General features: G+C 41.9%; 2 protein-coding genes and 1 long non-coding RNA gene across 3 annotated transcripts in view; 2 read left to right on the plus strand and 1 right to left on the minus strand.

Annotated features, from left to right (window-relative positions):
- LOC118723824 (leukocyte elastase inhibitor-like) lies at positions 1 to 9528 on the minus strand. The gene is given in 8 exon segments (XM_036446540.2): positions 1 to 732; positions 735 to 935; positions 2595 to 2762; positions 2870 to 3012; positions 5925 to 6042; positions 6598 to 6735; positions 8640 to 8814; positions 9373 to 9528. Coding segments are annotated over 8 exon segments (1227 nt in total). The 5' UTR covers positions 9459 to 9528; the 3' UTR covers positions 1 to 534.
- The window catches only part of LOC118723831, a 46786-nt gene continuing 29238 nt past the window's right edge, over positions 7886 to 25433 (plus strand). The window contains exons 1-2 of the long non-coding RNA XR_004989390.2: positions 7886 to 7965; positions 19073 to 19077. This is a non-coding gene — a long non-coding RNA (uncharacterized LOC118723831). The remainder of the gene's footprint in view (positions 7966 to 19072; positions 19078 to 25433) is intronic.
- LOC118723830 (coiled-coil domain-containing protein 90B, mitochondrial) lies at positions 19854 to 20878 on the plus strand. Its single transcript, XM_036446545.2, has one exon. The coding sequence runs from the start codon at positions 20187 to 20189 to the stop codon at positions 20646 to 20648; it is 462 nt and encodes a 153-aa protein (XP_036302438.1). The 5' UTR covers positions 19854 to 20186; the 3' UTR covers positions 20649 to 20878.

The following is a 25433-nucleotide window of genomic DNA, read 5'->3' on the forward strand; positions in this document are numbered from 1 at the left end:
TAAAGGAAAATAAGCTCCTTACTAGTTTGAAATCAGAGGGCCTATAATATAATACTAATCCTATAGAACAAAGGGTCAGAAACACTGGCCAAGGCAAATTTATCTTCATAATCCAACCCTTAATTGGGCTGCTTTCCTATATTTCAATTGAATGTCTGTTTTTAAGCCTCCCTTCAACAATGAATGTCTCTCTACCATAGCTTCCAGAAGTATATCTATGAAATAAATTATAGTATTTAATTTTTCTCATGGCTTTCAAGAGAGTACAGCAGTTTCTTAGTTTACTACACTGTCAAGAATCTACATATCTGCTTGGTGCATTCAAAAGCAATCAATAAATTTTTCAATATAAAAAAGGAGAATAGATATCTATGCCAAAGTTAATGCGTATAAATAGCCAACAGACCTGACATTACAGAGGAAGTTAGAGACTTGTTTGGGGTGGTAGATTTGTTGCAGAAGATATATGAAAACTATCACCATTGAAAGGGCCATTGATAAAGCTTTGAGCTTGGCCTCGGATTTCCACAGTCTCTATGGGGAAGAAAGTCTGCCTAAGAACAGGATGTTAGTTGAGGGATTGTGTCGAATGAAAAAAATGAATGGATGGTCCGCCACAAAATTTTCCTCTGGCATAAGCATGCAGAAGGTGGCAATTCCTGTGGCAGCTGCTGCTTCTGTACCCTCCTCATTTACTTCCACAAAAGACTTGTGGACAATTTGTGATATAAAAAGATTTCCAGTACTCTTGACATGCCAGACAGATCAGCCCTGCTAGTAAAGAGATCCTCTATACCCAGGCTGGCCAGGTGAGAGTTGAGGTTGTAGTTCTCTTCCAGCTTGAACTTGGGCAGGTGGACGTTGACTTCGATGGAACTCAGATTCTCAGGTTTGGTCCACTCCTGCAGTTTTTCCAAGGTCAACTGTTCTTCAATCTGAAATGAGAATGGGCAAAAGAAGAGGTGAGAACTACTTCACATAAGCAAGGTAATACACAGTATTTACATGAATGGACTCATGTTATCAGTTGCTAATTTATTTCTTTCATTTTTTGTACCAAAATAGATTTCATTTGGAGGATTTCATCTTTTCAGCAATTGGTGATAATAGAACAGAGCTGTGTTCCAAGTCATCAAGGGCCCAAGTAATAGGGACTTCGGACATCAGAAGCTTCAACTACTCATCCATTCACCCAAACACCCATCCATCCACCCAGTCTTTCCTTAACCCCTACCCCACTGGATTACTGTGATAGGTCATGATGGCTGTTATTTCTTTAACTGGTTGACTGGTGCAAGGTAAAATTCTAAAGTTTTCTTCTATTTCTTCTATTCTGAACCCTACTGATTACTGTAGTTATCTGTGAACTCACTGTGCTGAAGTAATCTCTGATAGATTTAGTTTGTGGGTAAAAAAAAGAAAAGGGAGTATGCCTCATCTAAAATTGGGAGAGGGACCCCAGGTTTGGCTCAGCGGTTAGAGCATCAGCCTGAAGAGTGAAGGGTCCGAGGTTCGATTCTGGCCAATGGCACATGTCTGGAGTGTGGGCTCAATCCCCAGTGTGGGGTATGCAGAAGGCAGCCAATCAATGATTTTCTCTCATTATTGATGTTTCTATGTCTCTATCCCTCTCCCTTCCTTTCTAAAATCAATAAAAATATATTTTTTGAAATATAAATTAATTAATTAATTTAAAAAAAATTGGGAAAAGATTAATAATAGAACCTACCTTATAGCATTGCTGTGAGCATTAAATGATTTAATGTGACACTGTAAGTGCCACAAGAGTGTCAGCTATTATCATTAGCATATTACTACTACTATTGGACTATTATAAATGGACTCATCATTCCACTTGTTCTACTGATGCTGATTATCTGTTTCATGTAGCTGGAGAATTTCTCTTTATAATCAGAAAAGAGATAAATATGAAAATACAATTAAAAAGAAGATACTAATTTTAATACAGGCTTTATACATGCAAATAATTAATATTGGACCTCTTCCTGATAATAGTTTGGTTAGGGAGAAGGCAGAGAAACCATACAGCAGGTTAGAGACACTAAAGAAAAACCATAATCTTCACAGTTTTGCCTAATCCTAGCCTGACAAGAAATGTCTTCGCCTTTAACTGAACTAAAATAGAAACATCATACAGAGTTCATATGAGAAAATAGGCTTAGATTTCTTATGGGTTTTCTCTACCATGTAGCTCTTAGAAATTTAATTCACAATCTATGTGAATTGTGATGAGAATGAGCAGTGTAATAATAGGATCTCATAGTACAAGTTGAAACTACTTACTATAAATGTTTAGGGATTTTTAATTTTCATAAATTTGTTCCAATAAAACAATTCTAATTTTACTGTATTTTAAAGTACATTTAAAAAAATTCCTTTGAACTGCCTCTGACATGTTAAATTTAACATAGATCCTTAGATGTCACTCACCACAACTGTTCACTGACAGTCACTGAAAAGTTAAACTTAGGCTTCAGAGTAGCAAACTGGATGGGCTACTACCACACAACATACACACAGGCAGAACCCATGTGTCAGATGAAAACATGAAGCATGAGCGTGGGAGCCGTTACCTTCTTCAGACCCGTGGCCTCGTCCTCGATGTCATCTGGCAGCAGGATGACCATGCTGAGCTCCCTGCCCTGGTAAGGCAGCTCCAGCACCCGGCACTTAAGGTCCTTGATGTAGCCAAATGGGAATTTGCTCTTCTGATACATCATTTTCACTGTTTTTGTGTCTTTCTGAACAGTCAAAAAGACCAAGTCACTGACATTATTATCTGCATTCTCTGATTGAGTTCGACACCCCTATTAGAGCAAAGAGCAATTTTGTAATTACATCATCTCACCTTATTCAATCTGAAAGGTGTATCCGTTGTGGCATTTTGACTGAATTTCTCCTGCCAGTTTCCTTTGAAATAGATGGCATTAACTAGCACAAGTTTAGTCATATTATCAACCACGCCTGCAGCCAACAATTCTGGAATTTTACCTAAAGAAATGAAGAAAATATTTTTAAAAAATCACATATCAGTATTCCATTTTTGAACTGCATTGAAATGGAATTCAAATTCATATTTTTTATTTAATTACCATTAATGTATTAAGTTAGGGAAGCCCTTCCAGTGTGTTTCAACTGTAAATAAACCAACTAAAGGGTTTAAAAGCTATTGTAAAAACAGGACAATCTTCTCTGCATTATATGAGAAACAACGAGCCCTCTTGTTGAATGGCCATTCTTAGGCAGGCATAAAAATATTTCTAATGAAAATGATTTTTAAATAAGTCATTTTTTCGAGGCCTCCAAGTGGAAGCTGCTCCCACAGAAGTATTTAGCAGTACTTATCCGAAGGTGAGGATAGTCAGTCCTGTGACCGCAGCGCGGCCATGAGGAACGCTTTGGATGGGAGGCAGGTGTTGGGTAGGTGCCTTGTCTCAGACCTTGATGAGGTTAGAGAGAGTTGTGGTGGAGAAACAGCTGAGATGGAGCCACCCCTGACAGCTTAGACAAGACATTTGCCAAAATACTTATGGCCACAGCAGTTTGTATCATAAGTATGAGAATACTAGAGGCCATATATATGAAAATCGTGCAACTGGCTCACTCCGTCCACAACAGCTGCTTCAATCCCTACCACTGTGGCTTTGTCCAGAAAGTCATCTGGTCTAATTAGCATATTATGCTTTTATTATTATAGACTAGAGGCCCATTGTACAAAATTTGGGCACTCAGAGGGGAGCAGGGAGAGTCCCTCAGCCTGTCTTGCACCCTCTCGCAGTCCAGGAGCTCTTGGGGGATGTCCAACTGCTGCTTAGGGTCCCCTGACTCTCCATGGGGAATGGGCCTAAGTCATCAGTCAGACATCTCTAGCACTGCCATGGAGGTGGGAGAGGTTCCTGTCACTGCTGCTGTACTTACCAGCCATGAGCACAGCTTCTGGCTATGTGGTGTTCCCCATGTGGGAATGCACTGATCACCAAGGGCAGCCTCTTCATTGAGCAGGATCGAGCCAAAAACTGGCTCTTTGGGCATTAGACTAGGCCAAGGGACCCCAACAGTGCACAATTAGGGCTGGGAAGGGATGTGGGAGGTTTTCCTGCGAGGAAGGGACCGCAAGAGGGCAACAGGGTATGTCTGGCCCATATCACTCAGACCTGAAAGGCCAGACCCCAGCAGCAAGCTAACCTACCAGTCAGAGCTTCTGCCCCCCTGGTAGTCAGTGCATATCATAGCGAGAGGTTGAGTAACCTTAGTATATAATTAGCATATTATACTTTGATTGGTTGAACAGACAACTGACTGGATGACCTGGCACTTAGCATATTAGGCTTTTATTATATAGGACTAGTGGCGCCATACACAAAATTCATGCATGGAGAGGGACAGCCAAGCCTGCCCCCTCTCTAATTGGGAAAATATTGGGGGATGTCTGACTGCCAGTTTAGGCCTGAAACCGGCAGTTGGACATCCCTGTCACAATCTGGGACTTCTGGCTCCTAACTGCTCACCTGCCTGCCTGTCTGATCACCCCCAACTGCCTCTACCTGCCTGGCTGATTGCCCCTAAATCTCTTCCCTCCTGCCTGATCATCCCTTAATCTTTCTGCCTGCCTGCATGATCATCCTTATCTGCTTCTTCCTGTCTCCCTGGTCACCTCGAACTGCCCTCCCCTGCCAGCCTCATCTTGCCTTCAGTGGCCCTCCCCTGCTGGCCTTATCTTGCCCCCAACTGCACTCCCTTGCCAGTCTTGTTGCCCCCCAACTGCCCTTCCTGCCATCCTGATCACCCCTAACTGCCTCTTCCTACATGATCACCCCTTACTCCCCACAACTGCCAGTCTGATCTTACCCCCAACTGTCCTCCCCTACAAGCATAATCTTGTCCACAACTGCCCTCTTCTGCCAGCCAATTTGGTTCTGATTGTTCTGTTTCTGTACCCGTCATCATCAAAAGCTCTGCCTCTTAGGCAGTCATCGGTTCCTCAGAGTTCACCCAGATTTGGTTCAGATTGGTTGGTTTCTATGTCAGTCAGCATCTCAGGGCCTATTATTGTAACAGGGTCTGGTCAGAAAGGCAGGGCAATCAGCAGTCCTGGTGGAGGCATGGAGAGAAATGGAGGTGGGACTGCTGGCTAGACCCAGAGAGAAAGAGAGAGGCAAGTGCTGATCAACAGCTGCCAAAGTTCCAGGGGTCTTCAAACTACGGCCCGCGGGCCACATGCGGCCCGCAGAGGAGTCTGATCCGGCCCGCCAGGTTTTTTGGGCAGTGAGCACAGCCGAGGTGTTACAGTAGGAATTAGTAGTTCATATAGTCCGGCCCTCCAGCTCTCTGAGGGACCGTGATCTGGCCCCCACTTTAAAAAGTTTGAGGACCCCTGGATCAGACCTTGCTTCTCTCCTCAGGCCTCTCTTCAGGCGTGATTTGCAGCCCCATCAGCAGTCAGTGCTGGTTCACTGTGCCTGCAGCTATAGAAGTTGGTCACCTCGACAACAGTGCACTAACTGCAGGACTAACTTCTGGTTTGTTGAGCCTCCAGTCATTGTGGCTGTGACAGACCTAGGATTCTTTTCCATAATCCCCCCACCTGGGCCAGGATGCATTTTCATCAAAGTTTTATCCTTTTTATCCTACATTCAATGTTAGTTGTAATTTCAAAATGTGGTTTTCTGAATTTATGGGGGAAATACTTAGCTACTTCAGTAAAAGCATGTTGAAGTTCCCATTTTGAGGAATTTCCACATTTAAAAGCTGTCTAGTACTGGGCAGTGGCAGAGGTTAGCCCCACCCGCGAGAGGGTGAGGGCAGAGGAAAAGGGCAGGGAATCATCTGCAGGCTGGGAAAGTGGGAGGAGGAAAACAATGGCCAGTGTGTAATGAATGATTACATTCGGCCCACTCTCTTACCTTCAGTCTGGCCTTTGACCCACTCATTTATCACCTTTCTTGCATTTTCAGAGGCTTTCTGAAAATCTACATTGGCCAGTTCAGCTCCATACATTTTCTGGGTTGAAGCTAAGAACTCCTATTTAAGTAAAAAATATTTTTAAAAAAGAAAGAACAACACCCTCCACCTTCCACAAATAACTTCTGCTACATACAGAAATGGTTTTATAAAATCCTTAAAAGCAATAGAAATTGTCCTAAAAGACAAAAACTTCATTGTAACAAAAAAAATTCTAACCCTTATACTGTTTGCATCATAGTAAAAAACAAATAACATTAAGTTTACCAGCTTGATCATTTTAAGTGTACAGTTCAGTAGTTTTGGTATTGCATAAAATTTTCCAATTCTTTTCTAACCTTTGTATAACATTTTCATAAATTACTATATACTGATTGTTCCGGAAAATGAATTACAGAATTCACTCTTGTTTTAGTAAAACAGCCAGGGTCAATCTTTTCCTGTGATGACTATCAAATGTAATTGAATCATTAATAGAGATTCTGCCATATGTTTAAATTCTGTATCTTTTTCTGAATGTTTATAAAAATAAAAACTGACGTCTGTGACTTGATTGTGCTGGAAAATATATGCACTGTTTCGTGAGTTTTAGAAAAGTGAAAGCAAAGTGCTCACAGGGAGGAACTCATAGGTTTTCTCTCCATATAACCTATTGGCAAGTTTCAGAAGATAGGGAGCTCCGCGCTTGTTGATGTCAGCATTCAGACTCTGGAAACTGGAATGAATCTCCTTCACCGCATTGAAGTGAAGAGTCTAAAACAGAGAAAACATTCTTTCTGCAGCCATTTATTTTGAAATGGATTCCTTGACATTTGCTTCTATCAAATAAAATTAATGCTTATATTACTAATATCAATAATCCCAGCCCAATACTTTATTAAAATTTCATTGGAGAACAAAAGAATGGAGAATCTAAAATGTATAGCTTTGTGAGACATAATCACATTAGAAGGTCTTTTTATATCACTGTTTTTATAATTATAGATCCATGAATCTACGTGGTTAATAGACTAAATATTTACCTATATTTGCTTTTTCTCCAAAGAAAGTCATAACTGGCATATTCACATATAAATTCTGCATCAAAGAGAGTTTTACTGAAAGTTCTCAGAAATAAACAGTAAAATTAAGAATCATTGCCAAAACCGGTTTGGCTCAGTGGATAGAGTGTCGGTCTGTGGACTGAAAGGTCCCAGGTTCAATTCCAGTCAAGGGCATGTACATTGGTTGTGGGCATATTCCCGGTAGGGGATGTGCAGGAGGCAGCTGGTCGATGTTTCTCTCTCATCGATGTTTCTAACTCTCTATCCCTCTCCCTTCTTCTCTGTAAAAAATAAAATATATATTTAAAAAAAAAAAGAAGAATCATCCCCTATGTGGAAGCACAAAGATATTACAGAATTGAGGGGATTTTTAAACTACACTATCAGCATAAGTAACTTAAAAATAACATCTATAAACTTAACACTCAGCAAAAGTTTAATTTTCATGTTACAAATCAAAAACCCTTTATGGTTTTGAGTCCTGGGCTGGCTATTATTTTACACACAAAGAATAAACCTACACAATGTACAAAGTCCAGTTACTCACCAAGATATGGAATGTTTGCACAGTTGCTAAGATATTCTGCTTTAATGGAAAAGCAGGGGAACCCTTAAAACTATTTTTTGCTGAGCTAGTACAGTCCCTGAATAAACCTCAAAATAGAAGCTGACATTACCCTGCAAGAAGCAACTAACCATTATTACCAGGAGGTAAACTAAAAAGTGGGTTTTGGAAAATATAAAAATGCTTTCATGTCTGCAGTGGTAATGACCATTGGTTTTTCATAAAATGGAGAAATAAGAGATTTGGAGCTGGAACAGATGGATACACTTGAATCCAAGGCTGGACCTCCCCCAGTTACTGGCACCTTGTAATCTTCCCTACTTCAAGGAGCTGGAGTTCCCCTCTCAGAATTCACCAAAGACCACACAGCACAGTGTGCGCCCCACACCCAGGAAGGCAGGTGGAAGGCCAGGCAGTACTGCTTCTTCTCGCTGTGACAGGGACCTGCCTCCCACCCAGGGCCTCGCCTAGTCCCTGCAGCGGCCATACCTCCCTTCTTTCCTCTCCTTCACTCCCTCCCACCCACACCGGCCCTTGTGCCAGGCACGGGCTAGGCCTCAGCAGTATAGAACCCCACGGTGGCCTGTTCCCTCAAAAAGGCAACACCGCCAACATCTTCCCTTGGTGCGTTCCCTGTGCTATTTCATGTTGAAAAGTAACATTAATAGCAGGTGTTTATTAATGAGGAGCGGGCTGCATGCAAAGCAGGAAATGAAAAGTCTGAATGGAGAGGAGCTGCCTTCAAAGATGTGCCCACGGCACCAGAAGCAGCACTGCACCGGCTTTGGCAGGTTTCTTCACCGCTGTGTCCTCAGCCAAACAAACACAGTGCCTGGCACACAGTATGTGCTCAGTAAAAGCTCAATCATGAGTGAAAGCCTGCATCTAAATGAACTGTTCTTGGGGCTTTTCTGGAAGTCTGGCCTGGTCCTGTGTAGCTGTGGAACACACAAGCACAGTGTTTAAAACTCCCTGTAGGAGCTCAAAGGCACGCCTTCTTAGCAGGGACTGGCAGGGAAGCCAGGCAGCTTGTGTTGGTTTCTGCTGACCTTGGACATCTGTGCGGCGGTAGTGCCTCTGCTCCCCAGAAAGACCATGGCCAGCGCTGAGGAAATGCTCATGGGGGAGAAGAAGATGTTCCCAGAGGGGTCGCTGTCCTTCAGGGTGCGGAAGAGGTCCAGTGCGAACCGGGTGTTGGCCAAGCTCAGCTGCTCCATGGTGAGGCTGCAACACAGGACAGAGGCCTAGCACCCCAGCTCATTAGGCAATGACAGGTCTCCAGGTCGTCCTCGCCCTGAAACCCCCGGAAACTTGTACTTCCTTTTCTTTTCTCAGGAGGCCAAGAGCACTGACTCATGAGCTCACAGGTGGGAACCGGACAAGGATCCAGCAGAGACCAGGCACAGGGCCCAGGGTCCTAGAGGCTCTGATGTGCAGACTCAGCAGCAGGACTGGGCCTTTCCTCCTCAGCAAGGAGCACATACATGTCCCACCCTTTACCAGAAATGATAATTTTCTACTGGAAAACCATAGCTACCCACACTGCATTAAAGCAAATTTCAGCAAAGTGATCAATTTTCTTCACTTTCAAGATTCATTTGCTAATGTTTAGAAAGGTGAAGTGTCCCAAGGCTGGAGGCTGGTATAGGAAGTGAGAGATTGAAAACCCAGCACAGGCCTTAAGGTCGGGGTGCAGCCCCCCAAGAGCAGGGGACAAGCATCCTCTCTGACACCCTCAGGCGTGGTGACTGGCCTTCCTCCTCAGCCCGGAAGTCTGCTTACCAATCCTGACTTCTCTCCGAGCTTGTTTCCACAGAGATGGGCAAGGAAGGATAGCTGTGCTGGCTGCTTCCCTGTAAGTAATACATTGAGTTATTACCGTTGTTATTGGAAAAAAACCTCTTGGATCATTTGGCCTCCCCTTGTTTCCTCCCTTCCTCCCTTTCTCCTTTCCTTCCTCCCTGCCTCCCTCCCTATTTCACAGCAATGAAAAGCTATGCCTCCAGGGCTGCCTAAAAATTGTCACAAACTGCTCAGGGAGGCAGGGAGCTGAGAAAGAAATAAAAATATTATGATCTCAGGCTTGGCTCTGGCTTCCAGCCACAAGGTGGCGTCTATCACAGGCCAGCCAGCCCTGGCGCCTGTGATTAGAAGGTTGGGTGTGGGGTGTCCCCTCCCACTCAGATGAGCAGTGCAGGCAGCAATCCCAGGGAAAGGGCAGGGGCTGTGGGTACCCAGGGCACCTAAGGCCAGGGCTGAGAGAGGGGTAGGCAGCTGGCAGGTCCCAGCCCTGGGCAGTCCCCACCCACTCAGTCCCACTTCCCTAATGGGCCTGGTGCCCGACCTCACCCGCTGCTGGCTGCTTGGGAGGGACTGAAATCTCACAAATGCAGGCAGCTGCAAGCAGAGCCCTTATATAGTCCCTGAGGAGGGAGGGTGCAGCTCTGGGCCCGCAGGTGGAGGAAGGGGTGGGGTTAGGGGACAGTAGAGGAAGAGGCAGCAGGGTGGTGCAGGGGGGCGGGGTCATGGGGCGGAGCCGCAGAGGGAGCTGGGTGGGGCAGCAGGGCGGGCACTGATGCCAGTAGAAGCCTGGGAGGAGCCTGGGAGCTGACAATGCTCACAGGGCAAGCTTTCCCTGAAGTGAGTCAGCTCTGGGCCTGCAGGAAGAGGAGAAAGGTGGCTCTGGGGGGCAGGGTGCTGGGAAGGAGCAGGGTGGGGCAGCAGGATGACACAGCAGGAGCCTGGGCAGTGCCAGTAGAAGCCTAGATCAGGGTGAACTCTTCAGGAAATGACACCTTTTTGAGTCTAGGGAACTCAGATCTCTGGCAACTGATGCCCTAATGCTTGCCTAAGTGTGAATCACTGAGAGGACATAATGTATCACCTCTTAGAGGGCAAACTAGCTCCTCTGAATCTCATCTGTGTACTCCGAATTGGTTTTGTTTTTCTGTGCTTTTGTTTTTGTTTTGTGAGAAGGGGAGGAACCTCCAGTATAAGATAAAACAGTCCTGTCAGCTTTTGGTCATTGGTGCCAGTTCAATGCCACCAGGAACCCCCAATTTAGGGTGCAGTGAAGAAGGAAACTTTATTCAGTGCAAACAGTTCAATTGTGATGCAGCCCAGTTACTAGAATGAAGCAGCAGGTGGCAAGGTGGCCCTCTCTGACCAGCAAGCTCTGCTCTGCTCTGGTCAGCTCCACCTGCTCCATTCCATCTCCCTCTTCCTGTTTCTCCAGGAAACAATCTTGAGTGGAAATAGAAAGTGTGCTCCCAGAGCCAGAAAGAAGCTGGCTTAAATGGAGAGAAGTCCCCAACCCTGGTCTCTGATTGGTCCATCCTCATGCAAGACAAGACTCCAAGTCCTCAAAGTTTGGTTGTCCAAAAAGCACTGCCCTGATTGGTCAGAATGAAGCTGCTCTGATTGGTTAGTGAAAATTCTGTTAAGAAAATAGGTGCACATTTCCAAATGAATGGGGAAAGCCTCAGTCTTAAAGATTGAAGTATATTCTAGGGACCCCTTTCTAAGGGCTGGCTCAGATGCAGAGCACAGTGCAGGCAAGCAGTGCAGTGCAGTCTTCTCCTTGAAGTGCCCTCCTGCTGAGCCCGCTTCTCCCATAGAAATGGCTGCAAGGGTCTGTCTTATACATTTGAGTCCATTTACTCTTCAGGAGTCCTTCTTGGTAGGTACCTTCTTTCTCAGGGTCCCCAGTTCCAACCAACAACCTTGGTGTCACTATCTTTAGGAACCAACATGATTGTAGCCCCAGTATTCTCCTCACAGTGATGGCTACACCACTATTTCTGTGGGTCATTTGTTTGTTTCCCACTTAAATGTCTGGGAATGTAATTCACCAAACTTTGTAGTGGTTGAGGGTCTGAAATAATTCTGCATTCATGAAAATTGCCCCTTTTTCTTACATATCTCAACATGAAATAGCAACAACGAAAAAATCTTATTTTGTCTGTGTGTGTGTTTTAGTATGGACAAAATAGTGTGAAAGGGATTGTAGATTTTTGTTTGTTTGTTTTTTTACTCTAAGAAATTGTTTATCATGAGAAGGGTCAAGTAAAGTCCAATAATGAGTGATAAAATATCTCAATAGATTTTCTTTTAAGCAAAAAGAGTTTAATAATGAAGATTTAGAATGATTTACATCTTATTAAATAAAGAAACCAATACTTATTGAAAGCCACTTATTGCTAAATTCAAGTGGTTTGATCAAATCTGGTAAGCTCTCCACCATTTCTCACAGAACCAGAGCACCACACTGGCTTCTACAGAGAGGTCAACGTGAGAAAGTCAAGAGATAGAGGCTGCACTGAGATGTTGTTATATTAAAACGAGAGACACGTTAATTGAAGAAAAAAGTTTTCTGAATTTTATTTTTTCTCCTGACATGTTATATTTTGGTAAAATAAAACAAAGCCATTTCCTAAGTCAATATATATACTGTATATAAGATTCAGACAAAACTAATCACTATACGTCCGTCTATCAACACATTTACTATCTAGATTGAGGCAAAGTAACTGTTCTGTCAAATAACATTGGAGTGTTCCTGTAAACTTAAAATAGAAATGGCCACAATCAAAACTCAGAAATACTTACACCCTCAGGAAGGTAGAGTATATCTGCCAAATGAGCACATGCTTGCCTGAGCTCCCATCCAGGAATTTCCCCCAGAGTGAAATGTGTCTGACCTTGCTTGAACCTTTAGATGTGTACAAGAATATTCATAGCCACATGCTTTGTATTAGACCCGCATTTGGAAACCACTTAAATGCCCACCAGCAGAACAGTCTAGCTCAGTGGTCAGCAATCTCAGTCAACAAAACCAAATGTCAAAAGTACAATGATAAAATTTCTTTTGAGAACCAATTTTTTTTAACTTCTAACACCACTTCTTCAAAATAGATTCACCCAAGCCATGGTGTTTTTGTGGAAGAGCCACACTCAAGAGGCTAAAGAGCCACATGTGGCTCACAAGCTTCAGTTTGCAGTCCACGAGTCTAGTAAATATAACAGAATAATTTACAGTAATAAAAATGAGCAAACTACAGCAATGCACAGGACCATGGCTGCATCACACAGCTGCACTTTTTAATGAAAGAATAGCCACAAAAAGCTATGTGTTTTGGTTATAGATAGTTCAAAAGCAGGTAGAACTAACCCATATGGTGTGAAGTCAGGAGAGAGTTCTTTTCGGAGAGCAATGGGGATTGTACCGACTGTACTTTCTGTGTTCTTCGTGCTCTGCTAGTTGAGGCTTCAATAATGGTAGAGAGAACTTCTACCAGCGCTAATTCCTAGAGATAGCAAATGGCCCCCTGATGTCCCTGCGAGTATAACTTTGATATAAATTCAGTGACCACACACTCAAATATCTTCTTTATCAAACTTTTACAGACCAAATAAATAGTCCCCCTTCTCTAAACTACCCCTACAAAACCGCTAGAGACCGCCTTTGTAGCCAGCTCACAGCCCCCAAATTATTTATACTGTCTAATTTAAACCTGGTGTACCTGTCCTGCCCTGCCCATTTCGTCTTGTGAGAATTCCAGAAGGCTTTGCTTTCACTCCTGCATGCCTCCTTGTAGACTGGGTGCTTCCCAGGTCCATTGTGCTGTGGTGGTGAGTGCTTCCCAATTTCAGGGATCTGTGAATATACATTCTTCCTTTGTGACAACTATTTCCATATCAAATGTCCTACTATACCTGATCAGTACAAATTCTGGGTCTATTTTTAACAGTGGGAATGGCTTCCAGAGTACAGATAATGTGACATTTCTTTTCATCTGTGGTTATACAAGTGTATTAGTTTTGTCATAGTGCATTGAGCTGTGCATATAATTTATTTTTTTTGTAATTATTCAATTGTAGCAACAAAATATATCAAACATGTCTGGCCTGTGAGATTCAGTGTTTGATCATTGATCTGTTAACCAGAAAGGTCATGGTTTGATTCCCAATTAGAGAACATGCCTTGATTTGGGGCTCATTAACCAGTAGCAGCATGTAGGAGGCAGCTGATTGATGATGATCTCTCATCATTTATGTTTCTATCTCTCTCTCCCCCTCCAATCCTCTCTGAAATCTATAAAAATATATTTTTAAAAAACATTAAACATTAGTGATTGTTCTTTTTCTTGTCTCTCCTTTCTCCTCTTTGCATACACACCCAACAGGATTAATAAGTTGGAAGCTATTTGGGGCCCTTTGTGTCATCCAGCATGTCCACCCCTCACTCTGGTCAGTGGTTTGTGCTCGAATCCTTTCCTATCTACTCTCACTCTGTGACACATCAATCACTTGTTCAAGATACAAAATAAAGAAGATGCAGGATTAATTTGTCTTGATCCACAGCTGGATCCATAAAATCCATTAGAAGGAGAAATACCAAGCAGGCACTTAATGGGTGTTGCTACACTTCCTATTGTCAAAAGTCCTTTAAGTTATCCTTAGTTTTACTTCCTTGGTTAAGTTTATTGCTAAGTATTGCTGGGGGCTAATTTCAGCAGGTCATAAATGCAAGAAGTTCATCAAAAGGTTGGTGAATCTTGAGGCTTCAGCAGGGATAAGATACCTAATATTGCCTGCTGCCAGACAGCTGAGCGCATTTCCCCAAACCTAAAAATCTACTTGTTATTACCTAATGCTGGCCAAACAAATGAACAGCCAAAGGCAGTTCCCCCAACCTAATAATCTTACTGTTTACCAAACTTTACCTTTGATATGTACATCTGCTTTGCTATGGGCCAAAATGTGTGACTAAAAAGCCCTGGGTACAGAGATTCAGAAAGAACTTGGTTATCATAGCCAAGTCTCCTCTTTCTGCCCCCCAGAATACTTTCCAAATTTATATTTCATGCCTAGTCTCTTTATTAATTCACCACACCCCCTTCTCCAGATTCCTAAACCCTTCCAAGTGCAGGATAGCATCCTAGCATTAATGATGCCCAAGACAAAGATGTTTGTAGAAGAAGTTTTACCTGAGCAAAGAAAAGATATTAATCACTGGTAAAAGGTGGGTCAACTGGTGAATATGGTGGGGAGATTCACTGCATGTAAAGCTTGCACCAAACCTTGGAGGTCATGAATCAAGGTGGACAAGAAAAGTCTTATGTTTTAAGCCAGACTATAATGAGGAAGAATTTGATTCAACGGCAAAAATATAATTGTAAATTTTTAGCTTATATGCTCAAGGATAAAGAAATTAGAATGTCAAAAGTGTAAGGTTCCAGCTGAGAGGTTTGTGACACAGAAGCAAGACATGGAATCCAGGCTATTAAAAAGGGGGAAAGATTTTTATCTGCACTCCCGGGAGAAGCTCACTGGTCCGAGGGTGGGCCAGGGAAGTTCACACCAAAAAGCAGCATAGGTACTCCTTTTATACAGCTGTTTAGTGAGCAGAGGGTGGAGGGCTTGAGAGGTGTGGAATTTCTGCTTGGGCCAGGGGTCTCAGAAGGCCCTAGAAAGGTGTTAGCTAGAAAGCTATCTTTGTCACCATCCACCTTGCAGATGCTTGTATTGTCTCTGGGCTTCCCCTCCTAACTCGACCTAACAAAAAGATATATTCTAAAATCAGTCTCAAGCCGAAACCGGTTTGGCTCAGTGGTAGAGCGTCAGTCTGCGGACTGAAAGGTCCCAGGTTCGATTCTGGTTGGGGGCATGTGCCTGGGTTGCGGGCACATCCCCAGTAGGGGGTGTGCAAGAGGCGGCTGGTCGATGTTTCTCTCTCATCGACGTTTCTAGTTCTCTATCTCTCTCCCTTCCTCTCTGTGAAAAATCAATAAAATATATTTAAAAAATAAAATCAGGCTCAAGAGAAAAAAAATGCTGTTATCATTTTTAACCATGTGGATTCAAACTGTATTATGCCTAATTTGTATCGGGGATAAAAGGTCCATAATAAGAAGAAAGCCTTGCTAGATCCTCTGCTTCTGGTGTATAGAGCAGTTACAGAGGGTGGAGCTATCAACTCTCTCACAGGGAGACTCTAATGCTTTGTTTAAAAATCACCATAGGACACCTTAGGACAGGCAGATCTTAGCAAAAATTACTTTAAAAGCTAGTCAATGCCATGAAGAGTGGAATAGGAAAAAAATCAGAATCTTACATTTTATTTCATTTTATATGTTTATTGTTACCTATTAAACATGCCTTCAATTTAATAAGAAAAGAATTTGGCCAGGTTGCTAAACTTTACCAAAACAAACAGAATGTGGGGGAAGGGAGACCCATGGTGACCCTGTAAGATGGATGCCCACTCCCGAAAAATGCTATTTAAAAAGTCTCATATTCACCATTTTTTTCCTGGTTCATAATTTAAAAGTTTTACAAAATTCAGGAATGTGTCTGGGATTTCTGTACTCATAGAGAGAGAAAGCTGACTTAAGAAGAATGTGCACACTGTCTGATTTTGGATTTTAGGTGGTTTTGAGCTAAACTTAACTCTCTTTATGGACATTACAGAATAAAATCGAAAGCTATTTTTACTGCAAAATAAAGATAGCAGATATGACACAAAAGAAAGATACAGACTGGTTCTAAGCAACAAGATTGGTGTTTTCATAATAGAGGGCAGTTTTGAATAATATTAGACTTTATTCCAAAGTTAACATAAAGACTGCCAAAAAGTCAATAAATTATCTTTGTTACAGAATTTGCCAAAGTAAAGGCCTTAGATAGTAATAATTAACTTTAAAACCTCAAAAATTGTCAAAATATCCTATATAATAAAGGGGTAATATGCAAATTGACATCACTCCAAACAACAAGTTGTTTGGAGTGATGTCAATTTGCATATTATCCTATGTGGTCAAAGATGGCTTCCCCCATGTGGACACAAGATGCCCACCACAAGATGGTCATCAGAGGAAGGCAGTTGTGGGCCATCAGGCAAGTAGGGGAGGGCAGTTAGGGGTGACCAGGCCTGAAAGGGAGGGCAGTTGGTGATGATCAAGCCAGCAGGGAATGGCAGTTCGGGGTGACCTGTCTAGAAAGGTAGGGGGGACAAGGCATGCAGGGGAGGGCAGTTGAGGGCATTGGGGTTGGCAGGGGAACAGTTAGGCATCAATCAGGCTGGCAGGGGGTGATAAGGGATGATCAGGCTGACTGGCAGGCAAGCAGGCGAGTGGTTGGGAGCCAGCAGTCACAGATTGTGAGAGAGATGTCTGGCTGCTCAAAGGGTCCCGGATTGGAGAGGGAGCAGGTTGGGCTGCAGGGCACACCGCCTTCTCCTATACATGAATTTTGTGCACCGGGCTCCTAGTAGATACATAATATCCTATTTCATAAAAGGGTAACATGCAAATTGACCCTAAGGGTGGAACAAAGGAACAATTGTTTGCTTTTAATGCGTGCTGACCATCAGAGGGCAGATACATAATGCAGGCACTGTCCTCTGGTGGTTAGTGTCCTTCCACAAGAGTAGCACCGCTTAGCCAGAAGCTGGCTCATGGCTGGCCAGCACAGCGGCGCTGGTGGGAGCCTCTCCCGCCTACATGGCAGTGCTAATGATGTCTGACTGATGGCTTAGGCCACTTCCCCCTAGGAGTGGGCCTAAGCCATAAGTCAGACATTCCCCAAGGGGTCCCAGATTGTGAGAGGGTGCAAGCTGGGCTAAGAGATCAACTCCTGCCACACAAGTGCATAAATTTTCATGCACCTGGGCTCTAGTATTAATTATAAAGGTCTAAGTCACTTGGGGGTGGAAACTGGCTTCCCTCTTTGATAAAGGAGCTAGTTTCCCTTCCCCTAGCAGAAAGAATATGGCTATTACACATTTAAATATACCAGGCTAGGCCAAACCTATTTCACCAGCCAGTACATGCTTTTTACGTGCCAGAACCTTTTGCAATGTAAAACTTTGGAGTTTACTGAATTAAATAATAAAACTTGTTCAATATCTGAATATTTTGAAATGACAAAATACTGAAATATTAATCTGAATTTGTCTTGCATGAATAATCTAGAGAATAGAATTGAATCTATTAATTAAATATGTCTTGTATTTTTTTTAATGTAAAATTATTAATTTGAGAAATACTAAGCAATTAACTTACCACCTAAAATTTAAGGCTTCTAAGAATTTAAAGATCAAATTAAATCAGGAGAAATCATATAGTTGTGATAACAAAATGCATAAAGAATAGAAATTTCTTTTTGAGAAAAAAATTCTTGTATTTACTAGAGAAATTAGTAATTCAAAATATATTGTAGTACGTATGGTAAAATTTTAACCTCAGATATAATTCTATCTAATAAAAGAGTAATATGCAAATTGACTGTCACTCCAGCATACAAGATGGCTGCACCCATATGAACACAAGATAGCTGCCACAAGATGGCCAGCAGGGGAGGGTAGCTGGAAGGGACCAGGCCTGCAAGAGAGGGAGATTGGGAGCAATCAATTCTGCAGGGGATGGCAATTAGGGGTGACCAGACTGGCAGAGCAGGAAAATTGAGGGTGACCCTCAATTTTCCTGCTCTGCCAGTCTTTTCCTACAGGGAAGGGAAGTTGGGGGGACGCAGACCTGTAAGGGAGAGCAGTTGGGGGGACCAGGCCTGCAGGGGAGGGTAGTTAGGAGTGGCAAGACCTACAGGGGAGGATGCTTAAGGGCAATCATGCTGTCAGGGGAGCAGTTAGGCATCAATCACACTGTTAGGGGAGTGGTTAGGGGGTGATCAGACTGGCAGGCAGAAGTGGTTAGGGGCAATCAGGCAGGCAGGCAAGCTGTTGGGATTGTGCAAGGGATGCCCCAGATTGGAGAGGTGCTGGCTGGGCTGAGAGACACACCTCCCATGCACAAAATTCATGCACTGGGCAGCTAGTATTTTATAGTGTCTAATTAATTCTATGGTCTCAACAAAAATTTAATATAAAAACCAGTTTAAACTTAATTGATATCTTTTAGACTAATTATAAAAAGTATATAATACAATCTTTGGGATGTATATATTTGATGATGTTTCCAAGTTAAATGTCAAGGCTTTAACCAAGGTATAGCTTTTTTTTAAAAATTTTTTTTTATTTATTAAATTATTATCTGTGTAGATATTTTAACATTGCCCCCCCGCCACATACCCTCCCTCCCCAGAGTTTTGTGTCCATTAGTTGTACTTATATGCATGTATACAAGTCCTTCGGTTGATCTCTTATCTCCCCCAGTAACCAAGGTATAGCTTTTGAAACATTTCATGGGCCCTGGAGTGATTCAAAGAATTTATTCTCTCTTCTTAAAAGAAATATTTTTTAATTAGGCTGATCTAATATACTTTAAATCACATGGAAATCTTTATCAAATTAAAATTCATAAATATATTTTATTTATACACATATATTTAAATGTTATAAACTTTGAACATCTGAAAAAAAGGCAAAGTTGCAGAACCAGATTTCTTTAGCAGCAGAATTTAAAAAAAAAAAAAAAAAAAAAAAAAAAAAAAAAAAGGCAAAACAGGTTTGGCTCAGTGGATAGAGTGTCAGTCTGCAGACTGAAAGGTCCCAGGTTCGATTCAGGTCAAGGGCATGTACATTGGTTGTGGGCACATCCCCAATAGGGGGTATGCAGGAGGCAGCTGGTCAATGTTTCTCTCTCATCGATATTTCTAACTCTCTATCCCTCTTTCTTCCACGCTGTAAAAAAATCAATAAAATATATTTTTTTAAAAAGCAACAAATGTTAAAAAACAAAAGCCCTAGCATTCTGCACTTCAAATAGGCTGGGGGTGAGGCAGCATTTGTGTCTCATTGATCAGCCATATAAAATTGCTTGCTTTACTTTTTCTATAAAGATACCTACCTTTAATTACTTAACAAATTAGCTTTACAAAATATAATCAAGGTCTCATATATATTCAGTTATATGAGAAGCAAATATTTTTATAAGCAATTAGATTTAACAAAAGCCAAAGTAAAAATTTGCAGGCCACCAGTCCTCTGAAAGTTACTGGGACTTCCCATGATCCCTCTGTATATGCAAAATGATGAAAAAGAATGCTGTTTAAATTTAGATTTTAAGATTAATAAAAAAGGAAATTTTTTCTTTTAAATTTTTGGAATCTCTTCCACTAGTATTTACATGATAACCTGAAGGTTATTATTCAAGCTTTACATCTAATCAATAGTAGCCACCAAAACTAAGAAAGTCACTTAAATATAAGTATACGGCCACATCAGACAGCATCTGTGAAGCAGCCATGTAGGTTGCTTGATGTAAAAGAAAGAAAAATGTTTTCAAAAGATACTTTAGAAATGTGCCTCCATCTCCCAGAGAGACACAGGCGCAATGGCTGCTAGTTCTCCAGGATTATTCTGCTGTTGAACTGTACCTCATTGCCAGGAAGCGGGCGCCAGAAGGTTCAAAGACAAGATCCCGCTTCCTTAGGGCGACTTCTTCACCACCACAACCAAAGAATCACATGATATAAGGCGAGTGTACTTAACTCCTTTAGAACAAAGGAAATTAACTTTTGATACCCATGCATTGGTTCAGGACTTGGAAACTCATGGATTTGACAAAGCACAAGCAGAAACAATTGTATCAGCATTTACCACTTTATCAAATGTCAGCTTGGACACTATCTATAAGGAGATGGTCACGCAAGCTCAGCAGGAAATAACAGTACAACAGCTAATGGCCCATTTGGACTCTATCAGGAAAGACATGGTCATCCTAGAGAAAAGTGAATTTGCAAATCTGAGAGCAGACAATGAGAAAATGAAGAGTGAATTAGAACAAGTTAAGCAACAATTAATAAATGAAACCAGTCGAATCAGAGCAGATAATAAACTGGATATCAACCTAGAAAGGAGCAGAGTAACAGATATGTTTACAGATCAAGAAAAGAAACTTATGGAAGCAACCACAGAATTTACCAAAAAGGATACCATAACCAATAGTATTATTTCAGAAACCAGTAATAAAATTGACACTGAAATTGCTTCTTTAAAAACACTAATGGAATCTAACAAGCTTGAGACAATTCGTTATCTTGCAGCCTCAGTGTTCACTTGCCTGGCAATAGCATTGGGATTTTACAGATTCTGGAAATAGCAGTGGAACAACTATATTATGCTTCTACTACTGCTTCCATTGACTTCTTAAAGCACTGAACTAGGATAGATTTACTTTGAACATTGAAAGTTGTAGCAAAATTTAATACAACAAGATTATTCAAAGTACATATGGACTAAAAATGTTTTAGAATAAGAAAATGTAGTTTGTGTTTTTAATGTCTATTTTATTATGTTGAAAAGCTGCCACTCAAAACCTGGTTAATTTGAGATAGAAGGGCCTTTTGTCTTTACCTTCTTGATAGCTTATAAAATCTGAACTGGAGTTTTGTGTTTGCTTGAATAACTGTAAATCATATAGGATTTCTTTGGTATCTGCTGCCTACATACTTTGATATGCAACTTTCCTGGTAACTATTACACAATTACCTTTTCATATTTAATAAAATATTATTAAAAAGTTGAACAAAAAAAAGATACTTTAAAGCTGAACTAGAAATTACTCTGAAAAGAAAAAAAGAGAGGTTTCCTTCAAATGTCTGAAAAATTGTAATTAAAAATAAATATATTAGGCCTCAAAAAGAAAAATAAATAACTTGTGTTTTTGCCTTCCTAAACAAAGCTTATGTGAAAATACTCAAAGACTGATAGGAGAAATTAGTATTATTTATTGGTCACAGCGAAAAATGGGTAAAATTTAAAAATAAGCCTTATTTTAGACTAACTTAAGTTGGCAAATTAAAATAAGTGAATATTCAGGGAAACTTAGTTGAACTAGGCAGGAACCTGTTCCTGAAACATTAACTAATTTCTTTCTAGTGGCTTATCTTGTAGTAAAGCTGCTTACAATATAAGAAAAACAAAGCAGTCATATTTTTCTGCAGAAAATTAAAACTAAAAGCTATTAAGACTGCATTGAAAGATTTCCAAAAGCCTCCTAATAATATTTCAATTAAAAGGGTAGTGGAATAACTCCCTGTACAAAAATTACATCAAACCTTAATTGCTTTAAGTTTTTCACTTTGAAGTCTTTTTTTCACTTGGTGTCAGAATAAGCTAAAGGAAAAATAGTTTGGGCAAGAATGAAAGAATCCCACGACTAGTATATAGAAAGGATTCCTTTATTAACCTTTGGTTGAGAATATGCTTATATATTTCCAGAAAACTCCTCCAAGCCTATGTGGATTCCTGCAACAATGAATCAGAGAAAGAAATTAACCAGACTACTCCAGCCACAGATGACAAGATTGGAAAAACAGTCCAGAGATGGAGGATGTGAAGATGCCTTGCCATGGCTGCAGGTTGCCAAGAACAAGCCAAAGAATGTCAGACCTGCATTGTCCATCTAGAACTGGAATGTCATTGTTGTCATATCATAGGGGACAGTAATTGGGAAGGGTACCCATGAAAAAAAGTTGGACAATGATTGGAAAGAGTAGTAAAAAAACTGTTGACCCAGAAAGGATCTTACTGCAGACTGATTCCTTTGATGCCTGGCAGCAATTTAAAGGGACATGATAGAACTCTATCCTTTTCATTATTACATTTAAAAATCTTAAAAGGACCCAAGCTCTGCAAATGACATAAATTCTTGTTAAATTTATTAAAACAAAGAAGGGGGATATGCTGAGGGCTAACCCAGCAGATTGTAAATGCAAGAAGTTCATCAAAAGGTTGGTGAATCTTGAGGCTTCAGCAGGGATGAAGATACATGATATTGCCTGCTGCCAGACATCTGAGGGCATTTCCCCAAACCTAAAAATCTACTTGTTATTACCTGATGCTGGCCAAACAGCTGAGCAGCCAAAAGCAGTTCCCCCAACCTAATAATCTTACTGTTTACCATATTTTACCTTTGATATGTACATCTGCTTTGCTATGGGCCAAAATGTGTGACTAAAAAGCCCTCGGTACAGAGATTCAAGGAGAACTTGGTTGCTATAGCTAAGTCTCCTCTGTCTGCCCCCCAGAATACTTTCCAAATTTATATTTCATGTCTAGTCTCTTTATTAATTCACCACAGTCCCTTCTCCAGGTTCCTGAACGCTTCCAGATGCAGGATAACACCCTGGCAAAGTATCTTAATTTTTTTGTTGCTTTGGCAATGAGATTATTTGTTTAGTTGTCTTTCAGATAATTCATTATTGGTATATAAAAATGCCATTGACTTTTGGGTGTTAAGTTTGTAACCTGCTACAATGCTGAATTCCTTTTTGAAATCTAGTATTTTTTGTGTGACATCTTTAGGGTGTACAATATGATGTCATCTGCAAATAATGAGATTTTATTTTCTCCTTTACAATTTGGATGTCTTTTATTTCTCATTTTTGTCTGATCGCTGTGGTTAAGACTTCCAGTACTATGTTGAATAAGAGTGGTGAAAGAGGATATCTTATTTCTGTTCTTAGGGTTTTAGTTTTTATCCATTAATTATTATGTTGGCTGTAGGTTTGTCAAATATGGCCTTTATTATGTTGAGATATGATCTTTCTCTTTCCCTTTGCTGAGAGCTTTTCTCAAAAATGGATATTGGGACATTACCTATCTTTTCTTGCAAGCTGTCCACTTCTCCCTTACAGCTCTTAGCATATTAATTTCAGTTATTTTAAATTCCTGTTCTGGGGTTGGAAAATGGCAGCCAAATAGGCATACATGCCTTGCACCTCATCACAGAGCAAGACTAGAAATACAATTAAATTGGAGAACATTCACCTGGAATTACCAAATGAGGTCCAGCCAAAGAGGAGGCTTATTTTTTTTTTTTTTTTTTTTTGGGGGGGGGAGGATGGTTGCAATTTGAATCTGTGCCAGTAACCTAATGTACATCCTTGATAGCCTATATATAATTAAGTTACTCCCCCTTTCTCCATAATTTGGTCTTGTAAGACCTGTTACCTAAGTACTCCCATTTTACAGAGGCCACAAACCATGAACAATACATAACCCCCAGAGAGGGTTATCACTGCTGACACCAGGCCAGGCCTTTCGGTGAGGTCTCACAACCCCCATCCCAACACGTGCAGCTTTTTGCAAAGCCTGTGAAAGGTCTAGAAGGCCCATCCATATTTTGGAGACAAAAAAAAAAAGGAGTAGAAAGGGAGAGCTTCCTCCATACTGGGGGCTCAGGATTTGGTGAGAAACAGTCTCCCCTGAGTCACTCTACTAGTACATGTGGAATATTTGAAAATAAATCAGTTTTTCCTGTATCTTTGGTACTCCTATGTATTTTTGGTTGCTTGGTAAATTCTGTAACAACATAAAGAAACTAGAGGCTCGGTGCACAAAATTCAGGCACAGGTTGGGCAGTGACCTTTAGCCTAGCCTGCACCCTCTCCAATCTGGGACCCCTCAAGGGATGTCCAACTGCCCATTTAGGCCCAATCCCATATAAACGGGCAGTTGGACATCCCTCTCACAAGCCAGGACTGCTGGCTCCCAACTGCTCACCTGCCTTCTTGCCTGATTGCCCCTAACCTCTTCTGCTCACAGGCCTGATCACCCCCTAACAACTCCATTCCTAACCTAATGGATACCTACCTGCTCCCTTACTGGCCAATTGTCCCTAACTGCCCTCCCCTGCAGTCCTGGTTGTCCATACTGCCCTCCCATGCAGGCCCAGGCCTCCACAACTGCCCTCCCTTGCCAGCCTAGTCAACCCTAAATGCTCTCACCTGCTTGTCTGGTTCCTCACAAATGCCTCTCCTGCAGGCCTGCCCAACCCTCCCTTTCCCCCCTCAAAATAAACCTTCCCTGCAGGCCTGGTCACCACCAACTTCCCTCCTCTGCAGGCCTGGTACCCCACAACTGCTCTCCCCTGCAGGCCTGGTTCCCCCCCAACTGCCCTCCCCTGCAGGCCTGGTTACCCCAAACTGCCATCCCCTGCAGGCCTGATTGTCCACAACTGCTCTCCCTCACAGGCCTAGTACCTCCCAACTGCCACCCCTGATGGCATGATCACCCATAACCCCCCCCCCCCCCCCCTTCACCCTGCTGGCCATCTTGTGGTGGCCATCTTTGACCACATGGGGCAGCTATCTGTGTGTTGGAGGGTTAATCAATTTGCATATTACTCTTTTATTAGATAAGATAACAGAAAACACCTGGAAACCAGTAGAAGGGCCTAGATTGTGAGAGGAACCACCCCAGCTCTCAGACCTGGGAGACCAGCAGGTTGAGGGAGGAGGGAGCTCCTCTCACAACCTCCACGGCCCAGAGGACCACAGCCAAGAACCCTAGCACATATAACATCTAGTAGTGAAAGGCAAAAGGCTGCTGGCCACAGTGGAGTCTGGAGTCAGCAGAACAGAGTTGATGAGAAAGAAAGCTGCAGTTTCGGGGGGAAAGGGGATTGGTTGTTGTTTTATTTTTTGGTTTTTCCCCCCTCTAAACCCAGAACACAGGAATTTTCATTTGCAACTACTCACCTGAGGCTTTGGTGCAGGGAGGGAGGCATAGACATGAAATGTTTGAGGACAGGCTGGGATGGGAAGCAAGACAGGGAGATGTGGACAAGCAGTAGCAAGGAGTTCAGCATTTGACCATTCACATGCAGTTTCAAAATGACCATTTTTCTTGAGAGGAGCTATCCCTGCTCCCAGTAACCCCAAGGCAGGTAATACATCCTGCCTCACCTTCAGGAGCCCTGCATTCCACATCTTGCATTTTGAGCTTTTCAGAGGAAACAAAGGCAGCAGCCAAGCTTGTGGGTCTGGACTGTCTTAAATAGTCTTCAGTGACTGAATTGGAGGAGGGGCCATCTACCCTACTATTTTGAGAATCAGAATGATAAAAACTCCAATTTCCCAGCTGACCCCATTGATTTCCA

The sequence above is a fragment of the Pipistrellus kuhlii genome, unplaced genomic scaffold (genome assembly GCF_014108245.1).
Source record: "Pipistrellus kuhlii isolate mPipKuh1 unplaced genomic scaffold, mPipKuh1.p scaffold_m20_p_2, whole genome shotgun sequence".
NCBI lineage: Eukaryota > Metazoa > Chordata > Mammalia > Chiroptera > Vespertilionidae > Pipistrellus > Pipistrellus kuhlii.